Raw genomic sequence first — 22698 nt, forward strand, 5'->3', positions numbered from 1 at the left:
GCACATGAAGAGATGTCCATTTTCACTGGCTATAAGGGAAATGCAGATCAAGACTACAATAAGATACCACCTCACACTTATAAGAATGGCTGCTATTAAACAATCAAGAAACTATAAATGTTGGAGAGGATGTGGAGAAACTGAGACACTTATGCACTGCTGGTGGGAATGTACAATGGTGCAACCACTATGGAAGACTGCTTGGTGGTTCCTTAGGAAACTAAATACCGAGTTGTCCTATGACCCACCAATAGCACTATTTGGTATATACCCAGAAGAGCTGAAAGCAACGACACAAATAGACATTTGCACACTGATGTTTGCAGCAGCATTATTCACAATTGCCAAAAGATGGAAACAAACCAAATGCCCATCAACAGACAAGTAGATCAACAAAATGTGGTATATACATATGATGGAATATTACATAGCAGTAAGACAAAATGATGTCCTGAAGCACATGACAAGATGGATGAACCTTGAGGACATAATGCTGAGCAAAATTAGCCAGACACAAAAGGACAGATACTGTATGATTCCACTCTTATGACCAGCATAAAGGTATAATCAGAGACTTATAATACAGAATACAGGGGACTTAGAGATACACAGAAACTAGAGATGGGTGAACTGTTAGCTAATGAGATTGAACTCCAATGTAAGGGAATTGATAGGAGCGAAGGTGATAGTCTAGTGGGTCTAGAAGCAATATTAGCATATTGAAGATGAACAAGATTGAAAGGGGTTGTACAGACCTACATGTCTCACTGACACACTAGAAATATGAATGAGTTCTTGTAAGAGTTACTTCAAAGATATGATTCTTACATAAACAGTGTTTAAGTCCAGGGTACAGGGGGAAAACTGCTATTGCAGGCTATGAGCAATGGTCAAAAGGAAACCATAAATACTACCACAGCAACAGCAGAGGTAAATAATGGGAGGAGGGACAAGAATTAAGAGGAAGTGTAGATGTCCTGTTTCGTGAAGGTGTGTTTATTGGTTTTCTGTCTCTTGGGAACAATGAAATTATCTAAAATTGAGAATGTTGATGGATGGTGGACTTGGGGCCCTCTACATGATGCCCAATGAATACAGGTGGTTGAAGGATCACTGATGGAGAAGTAGAATGGTGAATGATGGTGTATACTTATGAACGAAGGCTGTGCTGCTACAAAAAGGAACAATATCGTGAGGCATACAATGATGTGAATGAACATTTGGGACATTTGGTGAGATAAAATTAGCCAGAAACAAAGAAAGAACAACGGTATGGTCACCTTTAGAAAACGCTTATAAGAAAACAGGGGCCTAGATTGTAAGCTTTTAGAGCAGACACATTAAGTCCGGAGTGGTGATTATTATTTCTGGATTTTGAGAGGCTGTTTTATATATTCAACCTGATATTTAGAGATAAAAACAAACCTGAACAGGTTGGGGTTAAAGTAATTCAGAACACAGGGATAAGGAAGACAGTGTCTATACCTTAAAACCACACATACTCTTTGAGACCACTGGACGAAAGGTTTATTTGAGCTGGAACTGAAATTTTCTGTAGTGCATAATCTAATTCAACCTAACTGTATAGCACATTTGAACAAGTGAAACACAGAGAGCACAGAATGAGAAAGAGGTCCTTTAATCCTGTATAGATTGTTGTAATGCCTGGAAACATCCTAGAGTACATTAGCCAGATAATCGAAACATATTGACAAAGTCCCCTGAGGGAGGGGAGAAAGAATATGGAACTATTAAACCTTACCATCAGTGTATCCCAATACTGTGTCAAACTTCAGGGACACCCAAATTAATAGGCCATGCCTTCCATCATGAAGCTTACTCTTGTGAAGCTTATGTAGGTAGCATAGAAGCTTAGCTTACCTATACGCATACCTAAGAGTTACTTCTGGAAGATCTCTTTTGTTGCTCAGATGTGGCCTCACTCTCTCTAACCCCAACTCTGGAAGTGAAATTATTGCCCTCCCCGCTGTGTGGGACATGACCTCCAGGGTGAAAGTCTCCCTGACAATGTGGGAGAGGACTCCCAGGGCACCGTGAGATCAACAATTCCATCCTCACCAAAAACGGGAAAAGACGTGTAATTAATAAAGTATCAGTGGCAGAGAGAGTTCAAATAGAGTCAAGAGGCTACTCTGGGGGGTTGCTCTTACACAAGCTTCCAGTAGACCCTGCTACCTATCATAACCTGCCAACTCCCAACCAGGACCGTTCCAGCCAATCCTAAAGAACACCTAGGGCAATTCATAAGATTTCACAAGGGTTCCAGGCACTAGAGTAACTTCCCAGAAACCTGTAACCTCCAGATGGGCCTCTGGTCCAGATAAGTCCTGAAACCTAGCCCAGTCTCTCCAGAGCATCAGATAGTTCCATTTCCTTGCCCCATATTAGTGACAGACCCTTCCAGTATCAAAAAATTAGAACTGCCATAGCCCAAACAATCCCAATGAGAGGTATGGAAAGATCAAAGGTGATGGTGGAATTAAATATAGAAGATAAGACTTAAATGAATATGAATGTTGAATCATTAAATTGTTATCTCTTTTTAGTCTCATTTTAGAATAGCTAGAGGTAAAAACCTAAAATTGTGAAATTGTAACCCATGTCAAAATCTGAAACATGTTCTACAACTAATTGTGCTGCTATTGGAAATTTATAGCTTTTTTGTATATATATTGTTGTTCACAAAAAAAGAAAAAAAATATTTAAGCTCTCTGTACAAATTTAAAAAATGTTTTTCCATGAGGAAGAACAAAGGAATATCATTACTGCAGGGTGCTGAAAATAGATGATAATATTTTTAAATTTCAACTTATGTGTGAGACTAAAGCAAAAAATGTTTATTTGGTACAAAATTTATATTCTGACTAGTGCATTTCCTAATATAACTTATGTAGACAGCTTAATTGAACACCATAAGTATATGGAACACTTGAGTAGGATATGAGATTTTGTTGGTTTGTCCAGAGTGATGTCCTGATAAATCCCAGAGTGATTTGAACAGTGAATAAAAAAGTATTTGCAAAATCCCCTTCAGGGAATGGTGAGAAAGGGAAGAAATTCAACTTCCCCAAGTTGAATTCTTGATACTCTCACAAGCAGTGTGGACAACCAAAGCTATAGGCTGAGCCTCCAGTCTTGGGGTTTGTTTATATGAAACTTAACCCCACAAAGGATAGGTGAAGCCTACTTAAAATTAGGCCTAAGAGTCACTCTCAATAGAACATCTTGCTACTCAGATGTGGCCTCTCTCTCCAGCCAACACAAGCAAACTCACTACCCTTCCCCTGTCTACATGGGACATGACTCCCAGGGTAGAGGGCCTTCTTGGCAACGTGGGACAGAAATCCTAGAATGAGCTGAAACTCAGCATCAGGGGATTGAGAAAACCCCTAGAATGAGCTGAGACTCAGCATCAAGGGATTAAGAAAACCTTCTCGACCAAAAGGGGGAAGACTGAAATGAGAGAAAATAAAGTGTCAATGGCTGAGAGATTCCAAACAGAGTCAAGAAGTTATCCTGGAGGTTATTCTTACACATTAAACAGATATCACCTTGTTAGTCAAGATGTAATGGAGAGGCTGGAGGGAACTGCCTGAAAATGCAGAGCTGTGTTCCAGCAGCCATGTTCCTTGAAGATGATTGTATAATGATACAGCTTTTACAATATGACGGTGTGATTGTGAAAACCTTGTGTTTGATGCTCCTTTTATCTACCTTGTCAACAGACGAGTAGAACATATGGAATAAAAATAAATAATAGGGGAAACAAATGTTAAATTAAATTTAGTTTGAAATGCTAGTGATCAATGAAAGGGAGAGGTAAGGGGTATGTTATATATGAATTTTTTTCTGTTTTCTTTTAATTTCTTTTTCTGAATAGATGCAAATGTTTCAAGAAATGATCGTGATGATGAATATGCAACTATGTGATGATACTGTGAATTACTGATTATATATGTAGAATGGAATGATCAAAAGTTAAGAATGCGTTTGGTGTTTTGGTATTTTAAAAAAAATTAAAAAAAAAAAGTATTTACGCTCTCTAGCCTCCTATATTCTGGAGCAGCTAGAAGGAAAAATGGAGAGGATTGTATGGCAGCCCATGACAAACGCTGGGATCTATCTTGTAGCCACTTGTTGATGAGTGCTTGCAAACTATTGCCTTTTGATTTCTTTGCTTTGTATATGTTATACTATACAATAAAAAATGTTTTGAAAAAAAAAAGTCGTAGGATCTTAGGGTGTCATGGTTGGTACCTCCCCCATCCCTCATAGGCTTGGGTTCCCAGTGCAGGCCCTTGGTTTCAGTTCTGGAGGGAGCAGAGGAACCTTTGTGCACATACTAGGAGCATGTATGTCTGTCCCTACCTGTCTGGTAAGTGGCCTGAGGGTCTAGCCATTCCAGAACTTACCCTGCCTATAGTAGATAGCTCACAGAGCTCTCCTACAGAACGCTGTGGGGAAGCAGGCAAACAGCAGACTGGGGCAAGGGCTTGCTGGCTGCAGGACATAATTTTGCTGGTTTCAATGAAAGATTACACAGCATACAGGCAAAGGAGAAAATTAAAGCACCAGAAGCCATCAATGAGGAGAACCAGATCTGGGAAATTCTAGACATACAAAAAAATGGTCCTAAATATGCTCAGAGCTAAAGGAAAACAGGGATAAAGAAGGAAATGGAATCAGGAAAACAATAAACACAAAGGATATCGTAGATACTATGAAAAGAAACCAAACAGACTGAAGACCACAGTAATAGTAATTAAAAACTCCCAATAGGGGTTCCACAGCAGACTGGAGCTGGTAGAAAAAAAAGCATCAATGTACTTGAAGCGAAGACCACTGAAATCATCACTCCAAGGAGCAGAAAGAAGAAAGAATGAAGAAAAGTGAACAGAGCCTGAGGAACCTGTGGGACACCATCAACTATACCAATATCTGCATTGTAGGAATCCCAGAAAGAGAAGGAACAGAGAAAATTCTCAAAGAAATTATGGCTGAAAACTTTCCAAGTGTAATGAAAGATATGAACATACACATCCAAGATGTTCAATGAACCCTAAACAAAATAAACCTAAATAGACCCACAGTGCAACACATCATAATCAAACTGTTAAAAGCCAAAGATAAAAACAACTCAGAAAGCCACAAGAGAGAAGCAATGTTTCACAAACAAGGAAGCCTCAATAAGATTAAATATTGGTTTCTCACTGGAAACCATGGGGGCAAAAACTCAGTGAGATGACAAATTTAAAGTGCTGAATGCCAAAAACTGCCAACAAGAATTCTATATCCAACAAAACTGTCTTTCTAAAATGAGGGAGAGATACAGATATTTCCAGATAAACAAAAGCTGAGGGAGTTTATCACCACTAGACTTGTCCTACAAGAGATGCTAAAGAGAGTCCTTCAGGTTGAAAGGAAAGGACAAAAGACAATAGATCAAAGCTGTATCTGGGCAAACACAAATGCCAATAATATTGTATTTTGGTTTGTATTGCCACTTTTTACTTCCTACAGGATTTAAAAGGCAAATATGTAAGATATAATGAGAAACCAGTGGTTTTAGACTCAAAATGTATACAAAATATATACATAATGGGTTGGAGGGTTATAGGAACATAGTTTGTGTATATCACTGAAGTTAAACATCTAAGCAAGATTTCACATGCTAAATTTAAGTCCCACGATAACTACAAAAAAAATATTGGAGAACATGCAAGCTGACAAAGACAGAAATTAGAGTACAGGTTGCCAGGTGTTGGGTGGGGGGAGGGAGGCATGGGGTGATTCAAGGAAATGAGGAGTTAATGCCTGATGGATGTAGGGTTCTGTTTGGGAAGATGAGTAAATTTTAGTAATGGAAGGTGGTGAGAGTACCACGACATAGTGAATGTGATCAGTTCCACTGAGTGGTATGCTTGGGAGGAGTTGAGATGGGAAAATGAATGTTATGTGTTGAGATGGGAAAATGAATGTTATAACGTGTGTCCTGACAGTTAAAAAAATAGAATGAGCCACTAAGGAGACAATGATAATTAAATGTAATACGTGATCCCAGACACGATCTAATAATGGAGGTGAAAGCCCAAAATGATATTTTGAGGACATGTGAAAAAACTGGAATATAGACTGTAAGCTTTAATTCAATGTTAAATTTCTTGAACTTGATGACTACACTTAAAGTGGTTACATAAATAAATATCCTTGTTCTTAGGAAATGGCAGAATTAAATGTTCAAGAAGCATGATGCATTTACCCTACACTCAAGGGTTCAGAAAATGTATAGATAGACAGATGGAAAGAGACAGAGAGATGAACAGATAGACAATACTATAGCGAATGTGGCAAAATATTAAAACTGGTGGATCTGGGCATTGGTGGCAGAGGTAAGTTGGAGTTCTCTGTATGGGGTTTGTATTATTTTTGGAACTGTCGTTTGAAAGCACTTTAAAATAATAAAAAAAAGTCTCTGGCATCACTAAAATTATCTCAGTAGTACTAACTGCCACATTCAGACTTAGAATAAGACATTTATGAATATTATAGAAATCAAAATACAGGGTTTAGGGGGAAACCTACCAATGTTCTTGATCCCAGACTAGAACTTCTCAAAGTCTCCAGCTCTTCAGTCATCTTGGAAGCAAGGGCTTGAAGATAGCCCCTTGCATCCTTCTCATCGCTGACCCTGGAGGAGGGAAGCCAAGCACAGCACCCGTGAGCACAGCCAAGTGAGGAGATTCTTTCCACTTCCCACAGGCCAGCACTGTGACAGCCCCAGCGTCGGGCATCTTGACATATTATCTCGACCATTGGTACCAGAGTGCCAGCTCCCCTTACTCTCTGCATCTCCCTAGCTCCTGTGCAGTTGGTCTCAGAGGCTTGTACTCGGTTTCACAGAGAACATGGGTGGGCAGGAGCTGTACTTCAACCCTCAGGAACCGTATACAGTGTAAAAACAATATAATCAACACAGTTCGAGTTAATGGAAATCAGGCAGACTGGGGGCACATAAGCACCGTCACGGAGGGGCTATGCGATGCACAGGGGCTCCTCATGGAGGTACCCCAACCGGTATGATGGCTTTTTCCCAGTCCTGCCCCCCACACCTACCACTGAATGATTTCTGCGATCTGAGCTTCCCAGTGGGCAACTGACTCCTTCCTGGCTGCCAGATCCTGAAGCTCATCTTCCAGTTGTCTATTTTGGGCTGTTAGTTTATCCACAAATGAACAAAGCTGAAATTAAACAATTTTACCAAACAGCTGATTAATCTGGCATCCTTTAAATATGGTATTAGCTTTATTAAAACTGCAAGTTATTTAGAAGATTTTGAGTTTTCTTTAATCTTTATGAAAACTTTTCCAACCTACATCTGTGATATGCACTTTTTTTTTCTTTTTTGTCATAGGCAGGATCTGAGAATCGAACCCAGGTCTCCAGTTTGGCAGGCAAGAATGCTTGCCACTGAGCCAGTGACTGTTATGGACTTTTTGATAGTCCTAATTTAAGTCAGATTTTATTTCAAATCTGAATCTAAAAGTGATAGAACTAGTGATTTCAGGTATTAAGCAGTTTACAGCCAAATGAAGATCAAACAATGTGCTGGTTTGAAAGGATTATGTCCCCTAGAAAAGCCATTTTTAATCCTGATCCATCATGCGGCGGCAGCCTTTTTTTTAATCCCTATTTAGCACTGCAGGTTGGAGACTTACTTGATTAGATTCTCTCCACAGAGATATGACACACCCAACTGTGAGTATTAACCTTTGATTAGAGGGAGACGTGATTCCACCCATTCTAGGTGGGTCTTGATTAGTTTACTGGAATCCTTTAAAAGGGGAAAAATTTTGGAGAATGTTTTTAAGCCAGGAGAACCATGAGAGCCCATGCAGCCAGAGGCCTTTGGACATGAAGAAGGAAAACACCCCTGGGGGAACGTCATAAAACAAGAAGCCTGGAGAGAAAGCCAGCATATGTCACCATGTTTGCCATGTGCCTTTCTAGTTGAAAGAGAAATCCTGAACTAATCGGCCTTTCCTGAGTGAAGGTGACCTCTTATTGGTCCCTTAATTTGGACATTTTTATAGACTTGCTTTAATTGGGACATTTTCACAGCCTAGAACTATAAACATGCAACTTAATAAATTCCCCCTTTTAAAAGCTGTTTTGTTTCTGGTATATCAAATTCCAGCAGCTAGTAAACTGAACAGATCATTTAAAAATTAAAACCTTTAAAAGTAGACACCAAATTTCAGAGACTCAAGAACAAAAAAAACTTTCACATAAAGAGACAACAGATATTTTAGCTTACCCTTTCATTTTCACCAGTTAGTTTCTTGTTTTCTTCAAACAGCATTGTTCTGTCTCGTTCATACTTATCTTTTATTGTACCTACTGCTTCCTCCATTTCATTATGCCTGAGAAGATGAGGGGGAGAAAAGGTTTTAAAAATTCACATTTTTGTAATATTAATCTATGGTTTGGACATAAGCATGCACTTTCTACACTGAGTAACTCATGAAAACTTACCGTTCTCGCTTTGACTTTTCTAATTTATCTTTTAGAATTAAGATTTCTTTCTGCAGGGCCAACTGGTGACTTTCTGAATCATGCACTTCTTTTTTTACATTTTTTACTTCTAACACATGGGAGGCTTCACGTCTGACCAATTCCTCTTCATAAAACAAGACTTTTTTCTCAAGTTCCGATTTTATTTTGGAAATCTCTTGCTGATGTTCTAAAGTGGCTCCTGGTCCCCGACCTCCTTGCTTCGTCTGATGACAAAGGTTAAAATAAATGTATTTTACTTTCCATTGTCACAATGACATCTCACTCCCACCATGTGCAGGCACTCTGCAGACACATAGCCTCGCTGACCCTTAATCACAGCTCATCTCTCCCGAGTGTCACCTGTAGGCCCAGCACTTTGCAAAGGGGCCTCTTAGACCTCGTGCAAACAGAGCCCTTATCTTTTAGGGATGATGTGCCCAGATATGTTTGGGACTCCATAGGTCTGTCTTACACTCAGTCATGGCATGGTCTTCATCTATTCATTCCCACTCCTTCACTCATGCAACTAGAGGTTTTGAGGGTTGACTACATGCCAGGTACCTTCTGAATCCCAGGGTTACACAAACTTGCTGATGTCATAGAGACTGATACAAACAAGTACATCAAAAGAGAACTCAATAATTAACAAGATAATGTGGTAAAATGCGGGAAAGGGTGCAACACAAGTAGGAAGGCATCTGTGTGGAGGTGACACATGAGTTGAGATGACAGGCTATGAAGATCTTGAGCCTGATGACAAATAACAAGGGAAGATGCACTAGGATGAGAAGGGGGGAGAGGTAGGAGTTTGCTCTGCTTGAGAAACAGACAGTCAGTGTGGCTGGAGTGAGGCTAGACTTGGGAGAGGGTTGGGAGAAGAGGCTCCCAAGGCTGGTAGGCTAGCCAACGTGAGGAGGCTGCGGAGTAATGTGCTTCCATTTCAGTTAAAACAAGCTCACTCTGGCTGCTGTGTGGAGAGTAGACAAAAGACAAATAAGAAAGCAATAGCAAGACTCAATCACAAAGGACTGCAAAAGTCCAGGCAGAAAGTGCTGTGCTGGTAGCCAGACCAAGGTGGAAGCAAAGATGACAGAGAGAAAAATATACCTTGGGAACATGTGCTGGAGGGAGAGGTGATAGACTTGCTGATGGCTTAGATGCCAGTAAAAGAGAAAACTCATGGTCTCCATTTATAGACAAGGAACCTAAAGCTCAGAGAGGTCAAGCCCCTCCACTGAGGTTGCACTACGCTAACCAGAAGGCCTGCTGGGTCCTGCAGATATGCTTGCCACTACACAGCTTTCTCTGGCTCCCTTCCCCGAGAGTCCCTGCTGCCCTCTGGCCTCTCCAACTTGGTCTCAGATGGCTTTAAGGACTTTTCCAGAACTGAATTCTGTGCTGAATTTAAAAAGTCAGAATAGGAAGAAAGTCTGAGGTGTTAGTTCACCAGGGTTTAAAATAATTGCCTGAAACTTTTATATAAAAATGTACTTGCTTTTAAAAGTAAAAAAATAATAATAAATGCAGCATCAGCCCGAGTGCTCCTCCATAGTCCCGGTAGCCTATGAACGATTCCTTGAGCAAAGTATGGCCCCAACAGGCACATCATTCATCTCCACCATGAGGGTGAGGATGAAAATCTTTCTCTCCTTCAGTTAAGAATGAAGATGTAACCAAGCACTACCTTGAGGGCCTCGAGCTCGCTTTCTATTTGTTTGGAGAAGCTCTCACTGTGTTCACGAAGCTTGCGCTCCTTAGAGGCCTCAGCAATGGCGTCCTCAAGTTGAGCTTCCAGCTACAGAGGGAGAAAATCCCTGTTATTAACATAAAACAAGGGCCACTGCATCAATCAAGTCTCTCCACAAAAGGACCTCAAAGCAAATAAGATATAGAAGGATCTTTGCATTTCTTTGCCATTCCAAGAATTCCTTCAAAAGTTAAAGCCTGGGAAATAAATACATTAGGGATAAACAGAATAATAATAACATGTGTTTAAATTCTAATTTAAATTGGTAATTTGAGATTAAAATTCAAGATAGGATCCTGATTTGTGAAAACAAACACTTGTGATATCTGCAGAACATTGACTCATTCCTACTTTTCACAGAAAACTTCAACCCTGCCCCAAAGGAGAGAGACTGGTATAATGAGCCCACAGGTATCCACCACCCGGCATCCACAGTTGTCAGCTGGAGGCCAATCTTGGTTCTTTTATACTCTGCTCCCAAATTATTGTAAAGCAAATCTCAGACATCAGATCACTTAATCCTTAACTGGAACACTAATTCTTAATTAGGGGTTTCATTAACTTGAGCTGTAGTTAGCTATTTCTTCAAATATATTAGGGTTGCAAAATAAAATGTCTAAGAAGAAAACAAACAGGCATTGTGAGGCCAAATGACAGCTCTGAGTTTACAAAGAACAAAAGAACAGGTGCTTCTAGGCCTTCTAATAATTATGGGGTGTCAGTAGATTTTAACAGATCTTAAGTGTTGCTTAAACTATGCCACCTGGTAAGAACAGAATATTCAGGAGAACCAGGGCAGCAATCATCAAAGTGGGGTCTGAGAAGCCTTGGGCGCCCCTGAGAACCTTCCTTTTCCAGTTCTCTGAATCTTCTTTTTTCAGTTATCTTATTAGTGGGGGCCAGGGTTTCTTAGATACTCAATCTAAAACAATATACCACAGCAGAGTGAATGCAGAAACAAATGAGAGTCAAGCTGTTTAAGCCAGACATTAAGGAAAACCGCAAAAAATTTTTTTTAAAAGCCACTCTTCTCACTAAATAATTCTGTTTGTTTTAGAAAACTTTCATTTAGGCTAACTTGTAATAGGGTTTATTATTGTAATTTTAATGAATTATCTAAAAAATTTCTGGGTTAAAAATTTCAAACATGTAAAACAGGATATACAACTTACAAAAACAAAAGCTCTTGGGGCCCTCTATAATTTTTAAGATGGTAACAGGGTCCCAAAACCAAAACATTTCAGAACTGCATCAGGTAGCTGGCTCAAAGTCTCCTAAGTTGAGACTTACTCTTCTCTTTCCCACCCACCGTTTATGAACTGCAGGTGTTCCTAGCCTCTTCAGCCCTGTCTCAGCACATCACCGTGTAGTTTTACCAGGTTCGGCATATTCAAATACCCTCTATTTACTTTAAACAGGAATTTTTAAAATTAGTATCACAGGAACCTCTGTTAATAATTGCAAAATAGATTTTAAGGTTTGAGAACTATAAAAAGATGTTTGTCAGGTCAATTTACTTGGCTTTCAGAACCATTTTGAAGTAATTTACATGAAGCAGCCCAAGTTTTCAAAGATGTTTTAAAAGATGTTTTATTGAGATCTTATGGAAGGGCAACTGATACAATCTGCTGAAACATCTAAAAAGCTACCTCTTTTCTGCCCTTCTCGGATCTGCGCATTTCTTGTCGTAGCATCTCCAATTTCTGCAGGGCCACCTCCATTTCCTCCTCCTTGTCTCGAAGTTGTCGGGATGCCTTCTGTTTCTGGGAGCGGAGCTCTGCCATGCGCTCGCTGACCTCTGAGAACTCCTGCAGAGCCAGTTTCCGCTGCTGGTGGGCATCTTTGAGTTCTTTGGCCTGGGACTTTAATCTCTCTGAAGCTTCAATCAGTTGCTGAACAAAAAGAATTATATATATATATATTTCATGTTTGCTTGACATAAATTTGGAAGGCTTCATGTTCAGTTTTCTACTGTATTAAGGAAGTAAAAGTGATAGCAAATGCTGAATATACATTATAGCCAAATTTCCAGGAACTCATCTTCCTAGAAAGAGCCCTGTGCAGTCTGGAAGAAGCCCACCTGGGCTCTGGGGCTGGGCACCAACTCTAGCCCAGGAAAGACCTAGGTAGAAGCAACTGACTTACTGAAGATACCTGGCTCAGTGATTTAAGAACATAATAGACATGAAAATACTCTAAAATTTAAATCATAGAGTTAAAAACTGTAGAAAGAATCAATGGGATGATATCAACAACATGGAGATAGAAGACAGCTACTGAAAAACTCTCCCCAGAGATTCAGTGAAAATAGGACAACTGTCATTGTTCAGAGCTCTGGAGGAAGGTAAAGACTGGAGAAGGATCATACAAACACTGAATCAAAGAAGGAGAAAAATATTAGGTAAGAAACTTCTGTCCCAGACTTGGCCAGTCCTCTTCCCTACCCCCCACTTCATTTCACACAGCTTGGGAAGTACCCATTGCTAAAAGAAATTTTAAAAGACCTACATAAACGGAAAGACATTCTGTGTTCATGGATGGGAAGGCTAAATGTCATTAAGATATTAACTCTCCCGAAATTGATCTACAGATTTGATGCAATATTAATAAGAATTCTAATAGCCTACTTTGCATAAATAGAAAAGTCAGTGATGAATTTTATTTGGAAGGGTAAGGGGACTCAAATAGCCAAAAACGTCTTGAAAAAGAATGAAATGGAAGGAATGACATTTCCTGACTTTAAAGCTCACTATAAAGTCATAGTGCTCATAGCAGCATGGTACTGGCATAAAGACAGACAAATTATCAATGAAATCAAGCTGAGTTCAGAAACAGACCCTTAGATCTATGGTCAACTGATTTTTGACAAGGCTACCAAGTCTGCTCAACTGGGACAGAATAGTCTCTCCAATAAACAGTGTTGGGAGAACTTGATATCCATAATCAAAAAAACGAAAGAAGACCTCTTTCTCATACCCTATACAAGTTAACTCAACATGAATCAAAGACCCAAATATATGAACCAGTACCATAAAACTCGTTGATGAAATTGTAGGGAAACATCTCCAAGATCCCATAATATGTGGTAGATTCTTAGAATTATACTGAAAGCACAAGCAACAAAAGAAAGAATACATAAATGGGAACTCATGAAAATCGAATACTTCTTTGTTTCAAAGGACTTTGTCAAAAAAGGTGAAAAGGCAACTGTTTCAATAGGAGAAAATATTTGGTAACCACATAAATGATAAGGGCTTCATATCCAGGATATATAAAGAAATTCTGTAACTCAACAATAAAAAGAAAAACAACCCAATTAAAAAATGGGCAAAAGATATGAATAGATTTTTTTCCAAAGAGGCAATACGGTGGTTAAAAGGCCATGAAAAGATGGTCAGCTTCATACTAGGGAAATCGAAACGGTGAGATGTCATTTCATACCTACTACAATGTCTGCTATTAAACAAACAGGAAACTAAAAACGTTGGAGAGGATGTGGAGAAATAGGAACCCTTACTTACTGCTGGTGGGAATGTAAAATGGTGCAGCTGCCGTGGAGGACCACTTGGCGGTTCCTCAGAAAGCAAAGTATAGAGCTGCCTTATGACCCAGAAATCCTGCTACTCAGTATATACCCAGAAGATCTGAAAGCAGGGATGTAAACAGATATCTGCACACCAATATTCACACCTGCATTAGTAACAATTGCCAAAAGATGTAAACAACCCAAGTATCCATCAACAGATGAATGGATAAACAAAATGTGAGATATATATATATAAACGATGGAATATTATTCAGTGGTAAGAAGGAATGAAGCATGTGACAATATGGATGAACCCTGTGAACATTAAGTGAAATAAATCAAACACAAAAACACAAATATTACATGATTTCACTGACATAAACTAGTTATAATATGTAAATTCATAGACATAAAAAATAGAACACAGGTTACCAGGATTCAGAACGAGGCTAAAGAATGGGAAGCAGTTGCTTAATATGTGCAGAACGTTTAGGTCAAATTTTAACATTTGGAAACAGATAGAGGTGATGGCAGTACGTTATTGTGAGAATAATTCACTGTGTTGAATGGTGTGTGAGTGTGGTGAAAAGGGAAATCATGTATGCCATCAGAAGGAAAACTGGAGGTTAAAACATGGGAATGTGTTAACAGTGACTCTTGTAGTGGACAATGATTGTGATTACCTGTACAAATACAAAAACAGTTCTTTCACAAACTAGGACAAATGTATGACACTATTACAAGGAGTTAGTAATAGACGGGTATATGGGAAACAATGTACCTATTGGAAACTATGGACCCTAGTTAACAATAATATTTTAATATTCTTTCATCAACAGTAAACCACATCAATATTAGGGATCAATAATACAGGGGGATAAGGGATATGAGAGGATTTGGGTTTTATTTTTTACTTTTTCTTCTGGAGTAATGAAACTGTTTGAACATTGATCATGGTGATGAATGCATAACTACGTGATGATACTGTGAGCCAATGATTTTATATTTTGGATGATTTGTATGGTATGAGACTGTATCTCAATAAAATTATATTTAAAAAATAAAAAGAATCACTGGACTGCTAATTCTTCGCCAAAGTTTGAGGTATGAGTGCTAACTGTCCTCTGGGTGAGAGCCAAATTTGGCCTCCCCACTGGCTGCACCAGCAGCCTCCACCCTGATCTGCTCAACAACCTGGCCGCTGCCCATCACTGTGGCTGCAGCAGAGCAATGAGCCCCCACCGCTCTCCCCCTGGACTCCAGACAAGTCACTGCAGGATACACAACACCACAGATGAACTTTGTGAACAACGTGGTTTTGAAGTCATATGAATTTCAGAGAACAGAGAACAGACTGTAGGTTCGATGACTTACATGTATCATCAAAGTGCATTTTAGAAAACACAAACCTAAGTGTGATCTTAATATACTGGCATCTAAGCACAGTTCGATATATCTCAACTATAAATCATTTTATAAAGGAGTTATGGGGGGGGCACCCACATTTTAATAGTTAGTCCCCATTCACATCTAGGAAGTAAATTCTGAGAGGCAGGCTGTGTGGCATGGTGGAATAGAAGTGCGAGGGCCCTAGGGCTGTTGAATCATGGCCCAGTTATGTAGACACTGTGAGATGCAAGGTAAAGCCCTTCAAGTGTCCCTTTTCTCACTTTAAAATGGGGTGAAATTCCACTTCCTCTGAAGGGTTGTGAAGAGATCAAAGATGACACTAACCAGTAAGTGGATGCATGAAACCCCAGAGCCTACTCTTCACGGTGAGCCCCAGGTCTTTGGCACACCAGGGTCCTGGAGGGTTTTATACATAGCTTAATGTCATCTCACAAAACTCTGCGGGATTGTTTAACCTTTCCTGCACAGCATGCAATGCCTTGGCTACCTTGTGAAAGTCTTCCTTTTCCTGCCGCACCACGCGATACTGCTTTTCTAGTCCTTTCAGCCGATGCGTGGAGTCTTCGTGCTCTTGGCGAAGTGTCACTGTATCCTCAAGTTGTCGTTCAAGCCTATTTGAATCTGGGCAAAGGAGAACATAAATGGTGTTCCTTTATATGCAGTAACATCCAAACTTAGTTATTCAACATACTGATAGTAAATCATATCAATCTTTCTCATTTAGAGGCTTTCTTGACTGCCACACACACATATCAATCTTTCTCGTTTAGAGGCTTTCTTGACTGCCACACACACAGCCACCTGCACACACAGACGGACTCCCTGGACTTTATTCTAGTCACTTGTCCAACAGTTACCTTTGCCCAGAAACTGTGAGTTCAGGATGGCACACACCCACCTCTCTCAATCCCAGCCCAGTACCCAGCTCCTATAAGGGCACACTAAGGCTTTACTGGGTGTGCTAGATTGAGGCTGTTGCCTACCCCAGAAAGGCCACGCTCTTCTAATAACAATTGTGTGGAGGCAGACCTACTGTGGATGGGGACTTTGGGTGAGGTTGCTTCCATGGAGATGTTAACCACCCAATTGTGAGTGGAACCTTTTGATTAGGTTGTTTCCATGAAGATGCAACCTACCCAATTCGAGGTGGGTTTTAATCCTTTTATTGGAGTCCTCTATGAAAAGAATAAAAAACAGGAAACAGAGAGCTCAGAGCTGAGAGTAGAGAGATGAATCCAAGTGAAGGACACAGAGGGAGGGAGAGAGGCTTGGAGAAAGAAAATGTACTGGGAGGTGCTAAGCTAAGAGATGATATACAGAGTTTGCCCCAGAGAAGCTAAGAGAGAATCCACAGACACTGAGAGAGCTGTTTGAACCCAGAAACCAGGAGAAAAGGAGAGCAGACGTCGCCATGTGCCTTCCCATGTGACAGAGGGACCCCAGACGTGAGCTGCCTTTCTTTTTTTTTTTGCTATTTTTAAAATTTTAACATTTGTTCCCCCTGTTATTTATTTATATATTTATTTATTTTTTCGGAAAAAACAATTCTCTTGAAATAAAAAAATCAAACCATTATTATAAAGGACTTTACCAAGAATTGCTGTGTTTCCCCCATCCCATTTGCTGGAAGTCAACAAGAGTATCTAGCACTTTGTGTTCATATCAAATGTCAGATCATGGCATCCTAACGCAAAGCAAAAAAAAAAAAGAAACAAAAAGAAAACCCCCAAACCACCCCATAAAACCTAGAACAGTAACTTCAGAGTTCAAATTCAAAAAAAAGGGAAAGTGGCAATTGAAAGAGGTGGCGGTGGCGATGATCCTATGAATAGGTTTTTGATAACTCTTCGGGGGGGGGGGGGCGGGGGGGATGGGTGAGAATGCTCATTAGGATTTATAGTTAGAGATTAACCATATGAGCCCCTCATAGAGTCCGTCCCCAGAGGTGGCATAGGAGGGCTGCACATACCAGTTCCTGTCCCGAATTCGGGTCAGGCCCAGTTTCTCCTGAATCTCGTGGGGTTTCATGGCATCAGGCAGGTCCTGCTTGTTGGCGAAGATGAGGATTATGGCGTCCCTCATCTCCCGGTCATTGATAATGCAGTGCAGCTCCTGGCGGGCCTCGTCGATGCGATCACGGTCGGCACAGTCCACTACGAAGATCAGACCCTGGGTCCCGGTGTAGTAATGCCGCCAGAGCGGCCGAATCTTGTCCTGGCCGCCCACATCCCACACGTTGAAACCCACCGTGGGGATGGTGGTTACCGACTGGCCCAGCTTCAACTTGTACAGGATTGTGGTCTTGCCGGCCGCGTCCAGCCCCAGCATGAGGATCCGCATTTCCCTGTTCCCGAAGATTTTTGACAGCACCTTCCCCATCGCGTCGTCAGAGCCCAGGCCGGGGGCATTCAGGTGTCCCGGGCCCCCCCAGCCAACAACGCCGCCGCCGCGAAACCGAAACGAAGCCGCCCTGGCGCGAGGATGCCCGTGCGGCCTGCACTGGGAGCTGCCACCTGTGGCTGGGGCCCGGCTCGCCGCTCACTCGGCCATCACCGACCGCACAGCCTGGTTCCTCCGGTCGCCGCCGCCGGGGCCCTGAGCCTGCGCTGGGAGAGCCGCCGCCCTGCTGAGGCGCGGCTCGGTCTGGAACTGCCTTTCCCCCAGCAGGCGCCACACCCGCGCCGCCGCCATTCCCGCTCCTCCGCCTGCTCCTCTCGGCGCCGCGTAAGTCTGCGGCCCTCGGCCAGCCCGCTGGCCCGCGCGCACCGGGCTCACCACTGACCCCGGCCGCCGGACAGGCCGCGCGGTGCCGGCGCCTTGTCAGGTCCCTGACCCTCACGGGAAGTCGGTGTGCCGCTTCAGCCGCTGCCCCGAGCGCGGGCTCCCTGTGGCCTCCACCTTCTCCTCCCAGCTTCGCCGCCGCCGCCTCCGGAAAAGGCGCCGAGGAAACCGCTCCACTTCCCCTCGCGAGTATGCACGCGAGCGACCTCTTTTTCCCCGACGCCGCTTTGTCTTCCTTGTGTCCTGTGTGTTTCCTACAAGACTCGGGTGAGGTCAGTGTTCCGCCAGAGCGTGCGGACACCGCGCTCCGGTTAGCGAGGACTGCCGGCCAAGCCCCGCATCCCGTCAGCAGGACCGGCCTGCACTGGCCTTGCGGTGTCTGCCAGCTTAGGAGGAGGCGATGCATTCGCCCCCCGTTGTAATCGTATTTAGAGCGGCTGTAGGTTTACGAACCCGATGCATCCCCCCCCCCCCATTTTAATTTTATGTAGCGCGACTCTAGGTTTACGCAGCAGCGCGGGAAGTGCGGCGTCCCCCGGACCGCCCGCCCCCGACGCGCGGTGGCTGCGCGTTGTCCTCCTTAACCTTGCTTCCCCTGCGTGCGGAGCAGTAGCCCCAGATGCGCCCACCCGCCCCTAAAGTTAACTTTCGGGACCCAGTGCGTCTCATCCAAGCACAGAATCCTGAGTTGGAAGACCGAGCGGCTGCGTGCCCCTGGGCCCTCGTGTCGGCGGGACGCGGCCCCGACCTGGTCCCGGGGCCTGCCCGGAGTCAAAGGTGGGACGTCTGTGGAAAGAGGTCTGTTCCTATTACGTGATTCCTGTTATTTATTTTTATTCCATATTAGTTGTCTGTTGACAAGGTAGATAAAAGGAGCATCAGACACAAGGTTTTCACAATCACACCGTCACATTGTGAAAGCTATATCATTATACAATCATCTTCAAGAAACTCAGCTACTGGAACACAGCTCTGCATTTTCAGGCACTTCCCTACAGCCTCTCCATTACATCTTGAATAACAAAGTGATATCTACTTAATGCATAAGAATAACCTCCAGGATAACCTCTCAACTCTGTTGGGAATCTCTCAGCCATTGACACTGTGTGTCATTTCACTCTTCCACCTTTTGGTTGAGGTTTTCTCAATCCTTGATGCTGAATCTCAACTCATTTGAGCTGCCTTTCTTGAGTGAAAGTAACCTCTTGTTGATGCCTTAAATTTGGACATTTTCATGGTCTTAGAGCTGTAAATTCATAATCTAATAAATCTACTTTGCAAAACCCAATCCATTTCTAGCATAATGCATTCCAGCAGCCTTAGCAAACTGAAACACTGAGTAACCAACTCCCACCCTTTTCTGGAGCAGGATGGGGGGTTTCAAATAGGTCATCCATGGGTAACAGAGTCAAGGTGTGCTTGAAGGTGGGTGTCAAGGACACAGCCCACCTAGATCAGGTTGAGGGTTAGGTTTTAAAAAGTCTTTGTTTTTAGAAGTTTTGATAACCAGGGAACCAGGCAGTGCAATGGTGGCTCAGTGGCAGAGGAGCTGAGAGGAAAATAAAGATAGAGAAATGCAACATATCCTGAGTTTTACAGATAAAATATTAGGTACTGATTCTAGTAGGTGACTATAAAATCATATTATTAGAACCAAGCAAGTGGAGAAAGTTATTGTAACTATATTGACAAAATACTAGAACTCTAAAGAGGTTTGCTGAAGTATTTTTCTTCTTTCTCACATAAAAAGGACTCTCAAGATTTTCTTTGAAGAGATTGATAGCCAAGAATAGAAACTTGGCAGCTACACCTTAAAACACTCACCTGTTATTTTATTCTTCAGGCGCTCTATTTCTTCATTTAGCTTTTTGATTTCCTTATCTCGGTTTGAATTTCCCAGGGCACGAGTTGAACTATGAAGGGATTGTACAGTCTGTGTGGATTCTGTGAGGAATGGGGGAGAAACCAGCATAAACGTGGGTCCACTGTGTGGGATCTATGAAGAAGATGCCAGTATGAATGTGCGTCCACCATGTGGAATCTGGGGGGGAAGCCAGCAGAACGCAGGTCCACTGTGTGGACTCAAAGAAGAAGACACCAGCACAAATGTGGTCCATTGTGATGGTGACCAGTGCCCAGACCAGGCTGCAGAATTGGCTTTTCCACTCACCTTGCAGCTTCCTACTCAGTTCCAGTTTCTCTTGTTCGAGTCTTCGTATCCTTCTTTCATAAGCTTCAATTTGCAAGCTGTTCTCCAAATCCCGCTGCACATCTTCGTCTTTGGTTAACGTATTAGACTGCATTATGCTCTTCAGAGAGCCTCGATCAGAAAAACAGCTGCAAAACAGTACAATGGGCTTGTCTCATTTACTGAAACTTGGCAGTGATATCATTAACATTTAAAACGTCCTGAGGTGAAAGACAGGTCTTCTTAAATTTGCAAACAAAAATACCCGTGAAAAGACTTTGTGTATGGAGGTAAAATTAAACAAGAGTCTACTTACTGCAAATGATTAGATGATCAATGGGAGGCCGAGAATATGCTTTCATAGGTAGTCAAAAGAAAATGTCTCCACAAAGGAGGGGAAATTTAATTTTTAAATCATCAGTAATACTTAACTAAAAATGCAAGACCCAAAAGGTATTTTTGCCTAAGGGGCTGAGCTGAGAACAGAGCTGGCACTAGCTAACATCTGCGGCAGAGGACGCAGAGGCAGCCTAAGCAGGGCTTCCTACCATGCTATCACCTGGTGGAATGATCCAAGAACAGTCCCTCAACAGTTTCAGGCTCACCTTCTCTACATGAGACTACACAACCTTCAAGGGCCTGCCATTCTGGCAGGGGACAAGCAGCTGCCCCACTGCCCAGGGATTGCAGACTAGCATGCTCGCATACACAGGCACAGACAGGTGTCTCATTTAACAGCTCAGTTTCTGGACCATTTCACAAGAGTTGTTTAGTTCTGCTATGCTTTTTATGTGACAATGTCTTCAGGAAAATTCTGCTGCGTTCTAACACTGATTCCAAAAGAGGCAGTCAGCACACACCTATATTTTATTTCTAAATCACTGAATTCACAGAGACAGCCTGGTCAATGTTCCTCCGGGGATAGTCTCAGAGCCCTGAGCCATCTCAGCAATGTGGGCTCTGGCACAGGAAGAGATCCCTGGGACCCACATCTTTGACAAGCAGCCTGCTTAGCTGGGGTCACTGAAAAGGACAAGAAGCTCTGCACTAGAGATTCATAAATCAGGACATCTACCACATCCTTGAAAGCTTCCTATGGCTGGAAGGCAGTGTCTGTCACTTTGGCTTAAGCACAGTTTAATCCCGGCATCTCACACCAAGAGAGGTATCACACTGCTTATGAAAACTTGTCCATCAACTCAGGTAGTGGCTGCTAGGTATCCGAACTCAAACCCTGTAGCCTTGTCTTAGGCACGATGAAGGTGGTTTTTAAAACTTCACTGGTCTTTCTTTCTAACTCCTCTCCCCTGAGTCACTCCGCCTTTTAAAAGCAGGGAAGAACACCTCAGGCCACTTGGTGCTGAGAGCCCTTAAGGGACAAAGGCTGACTGATCCAGGTTGGCAGGCTGGAGTCACATGGGGCGATTACTCTTGGTACTTAAGATTTTTAATTCTGTCATGGACTGAACTCCAGCCCTACCTAATGGAAAATACAGACCTGAGGCAAAAGTTCTTACAAAAGGAAGCAGAATGTTCCGATAGAAAGGGCTCTCATCTGGGAACAAGTGTAAATCGGGCACTGTGGGCTTACTGACTGTCTTATCAGAACAAATCATGCCAACACAAACGTCTTCTAATATTTACTATCTGGCTCTCTACAGAAAAAGCCTGCCAACCTCTGCTCTAAATGAACACATGCACCAATCCCCAGATGTGCAATTTTAAAAGACAAAAATCCTTTGTGTCTCCTAGGAACAAGGCTTTCCACCCATTGTCACCAGCCCGCACACCCTGGGACTGTTCATCCAGCACTGGGGGGCTCCACACCCACCTTTCCGTTGTGAACGTGAAACCAATGAATGGCAAATGTAATCCAGAAAAGCCTGTGTGAGAACCAGGAGGTAATATTTCCTGCATAAGAACACATACAACATAAATGAAACCTATATGCAAACATCTGTGGGGAAAGAGGAAGGGATGTCACTATGATAATGGAGAGTGTCAGAGTGTCAGGGAGAATCGTGTGGCCTTTGGAATGTGGATGCCATGGTGGCATTGTCTGGGAGCTTAGCACTGGATACTTTCCTCATTCCTAGTGCCATCCATTACATACTCAATGCAGTTATGAGGATAAACAGGGACTTTGATGGCGATATTGACATAAGGCCCAACTTGAGTCAGGCTAGTGATTTTCAAACTGTGTTTATGCCACAGAGTCACTGCCCAGCACAAGCCTGAGCAGAGTCTGGCCCACACTGACTCTGTAGGCTCACCTGAGGGGTGGGCAGGGGGCTGAGGACTCACTACTCTTGGCTTGAAACAGAGACCAAGGCAGAAAGGAGATTTGGAACCCAAAAAGCCAAACAATTCTAGATAATTTATTAAAACTCTTTTTGTAGTGTGAGGATATTCCTTCATACAAAATAAAACCAAAATTATAATCTGGGAAAATTTCTCTAGAGCCTAGGAAGG

The 22698-nt window shown here is 42.4% G+C and overlaps 2 protein-coding genes across 4 annotated transcripts in view; both read right to left on the reverse strand.

Annotated features, from left to right (window-relative positions):
* CDC42BPB (CDC42 binding protein kinase beta) overlaps nt 1–22698 on the reverse strand; it is a 211080-nt gene that overhangs the window by 35964 nt on the left and 152418 nt on the right. For all 3 annotated transcript variants that reach the window (XR_013160527.1, XM_077123642.1, XM_077123643.1), the window contains exons 9-18: nt 22058–22137; nt 20209–20375; nt 19863–19982; nt 15745–15878; nt 11971–12213; nt 10259–10369; nt 8554–8798; nt 8336–8441; nt 7135–7259; nt 6604–6709 (exon numbers count right to left, since the gene is read on the reverse strand). Coding sequence is in view for 2 of the 3 variants with exons in the window: in XM_077123642.1 (XP_076979757.1) it covers nt 6604–6709; nt 7135–7259; nt 8336–8441; nt 8554–8798; nt 10259–10369; nt 11971–12213; nt 15745–15878; nt 19863–19982; nt 20209–20375; nt 22058–22137 (1437 nt within the window). In the remaining variant the exon portion in view is untranslated. The remainder of the gene's footprint in view (nt 1–6603; nt 6710–7134; nt 7260–8335; nt 8442–8553; nt 8799–10258; nt 10370–11970; nt 12214–15744; nt 15879–19862; nt 19983–20208; nt 20376–22057; nt 22138–22698) is intronic.
* Nucleotides 17145–17884, reverse strand: LOC143652244 (ADP-ribosylation factor 6-like). Its single transcript, XM_077123644.1, has one exon. It carries the CDS (start codon nt 17634–17636, stop codon nt 17145–17147), a length of 492 nt encoding a protein of 163 aa, XP_076979759.1. The 5' UTR covers nt 17637–17884.

Source organism: Tamandua tetradactyla, chromosome 12 (genome assembly GCF_023851605.1).
Source record: "Tamandua tetradactyla isolate mTamTet1 chromosome 12, mTamTet1.pri, whole genome shotgun sequence".
Classification (NCBI taxonomy): domain Eukaryota; kingdom Metazoa; phylum Chordata; class Mammalia; order Pilosa; family Myrmecophagidae; genus Tamandua; species Tamandua tetradactyla.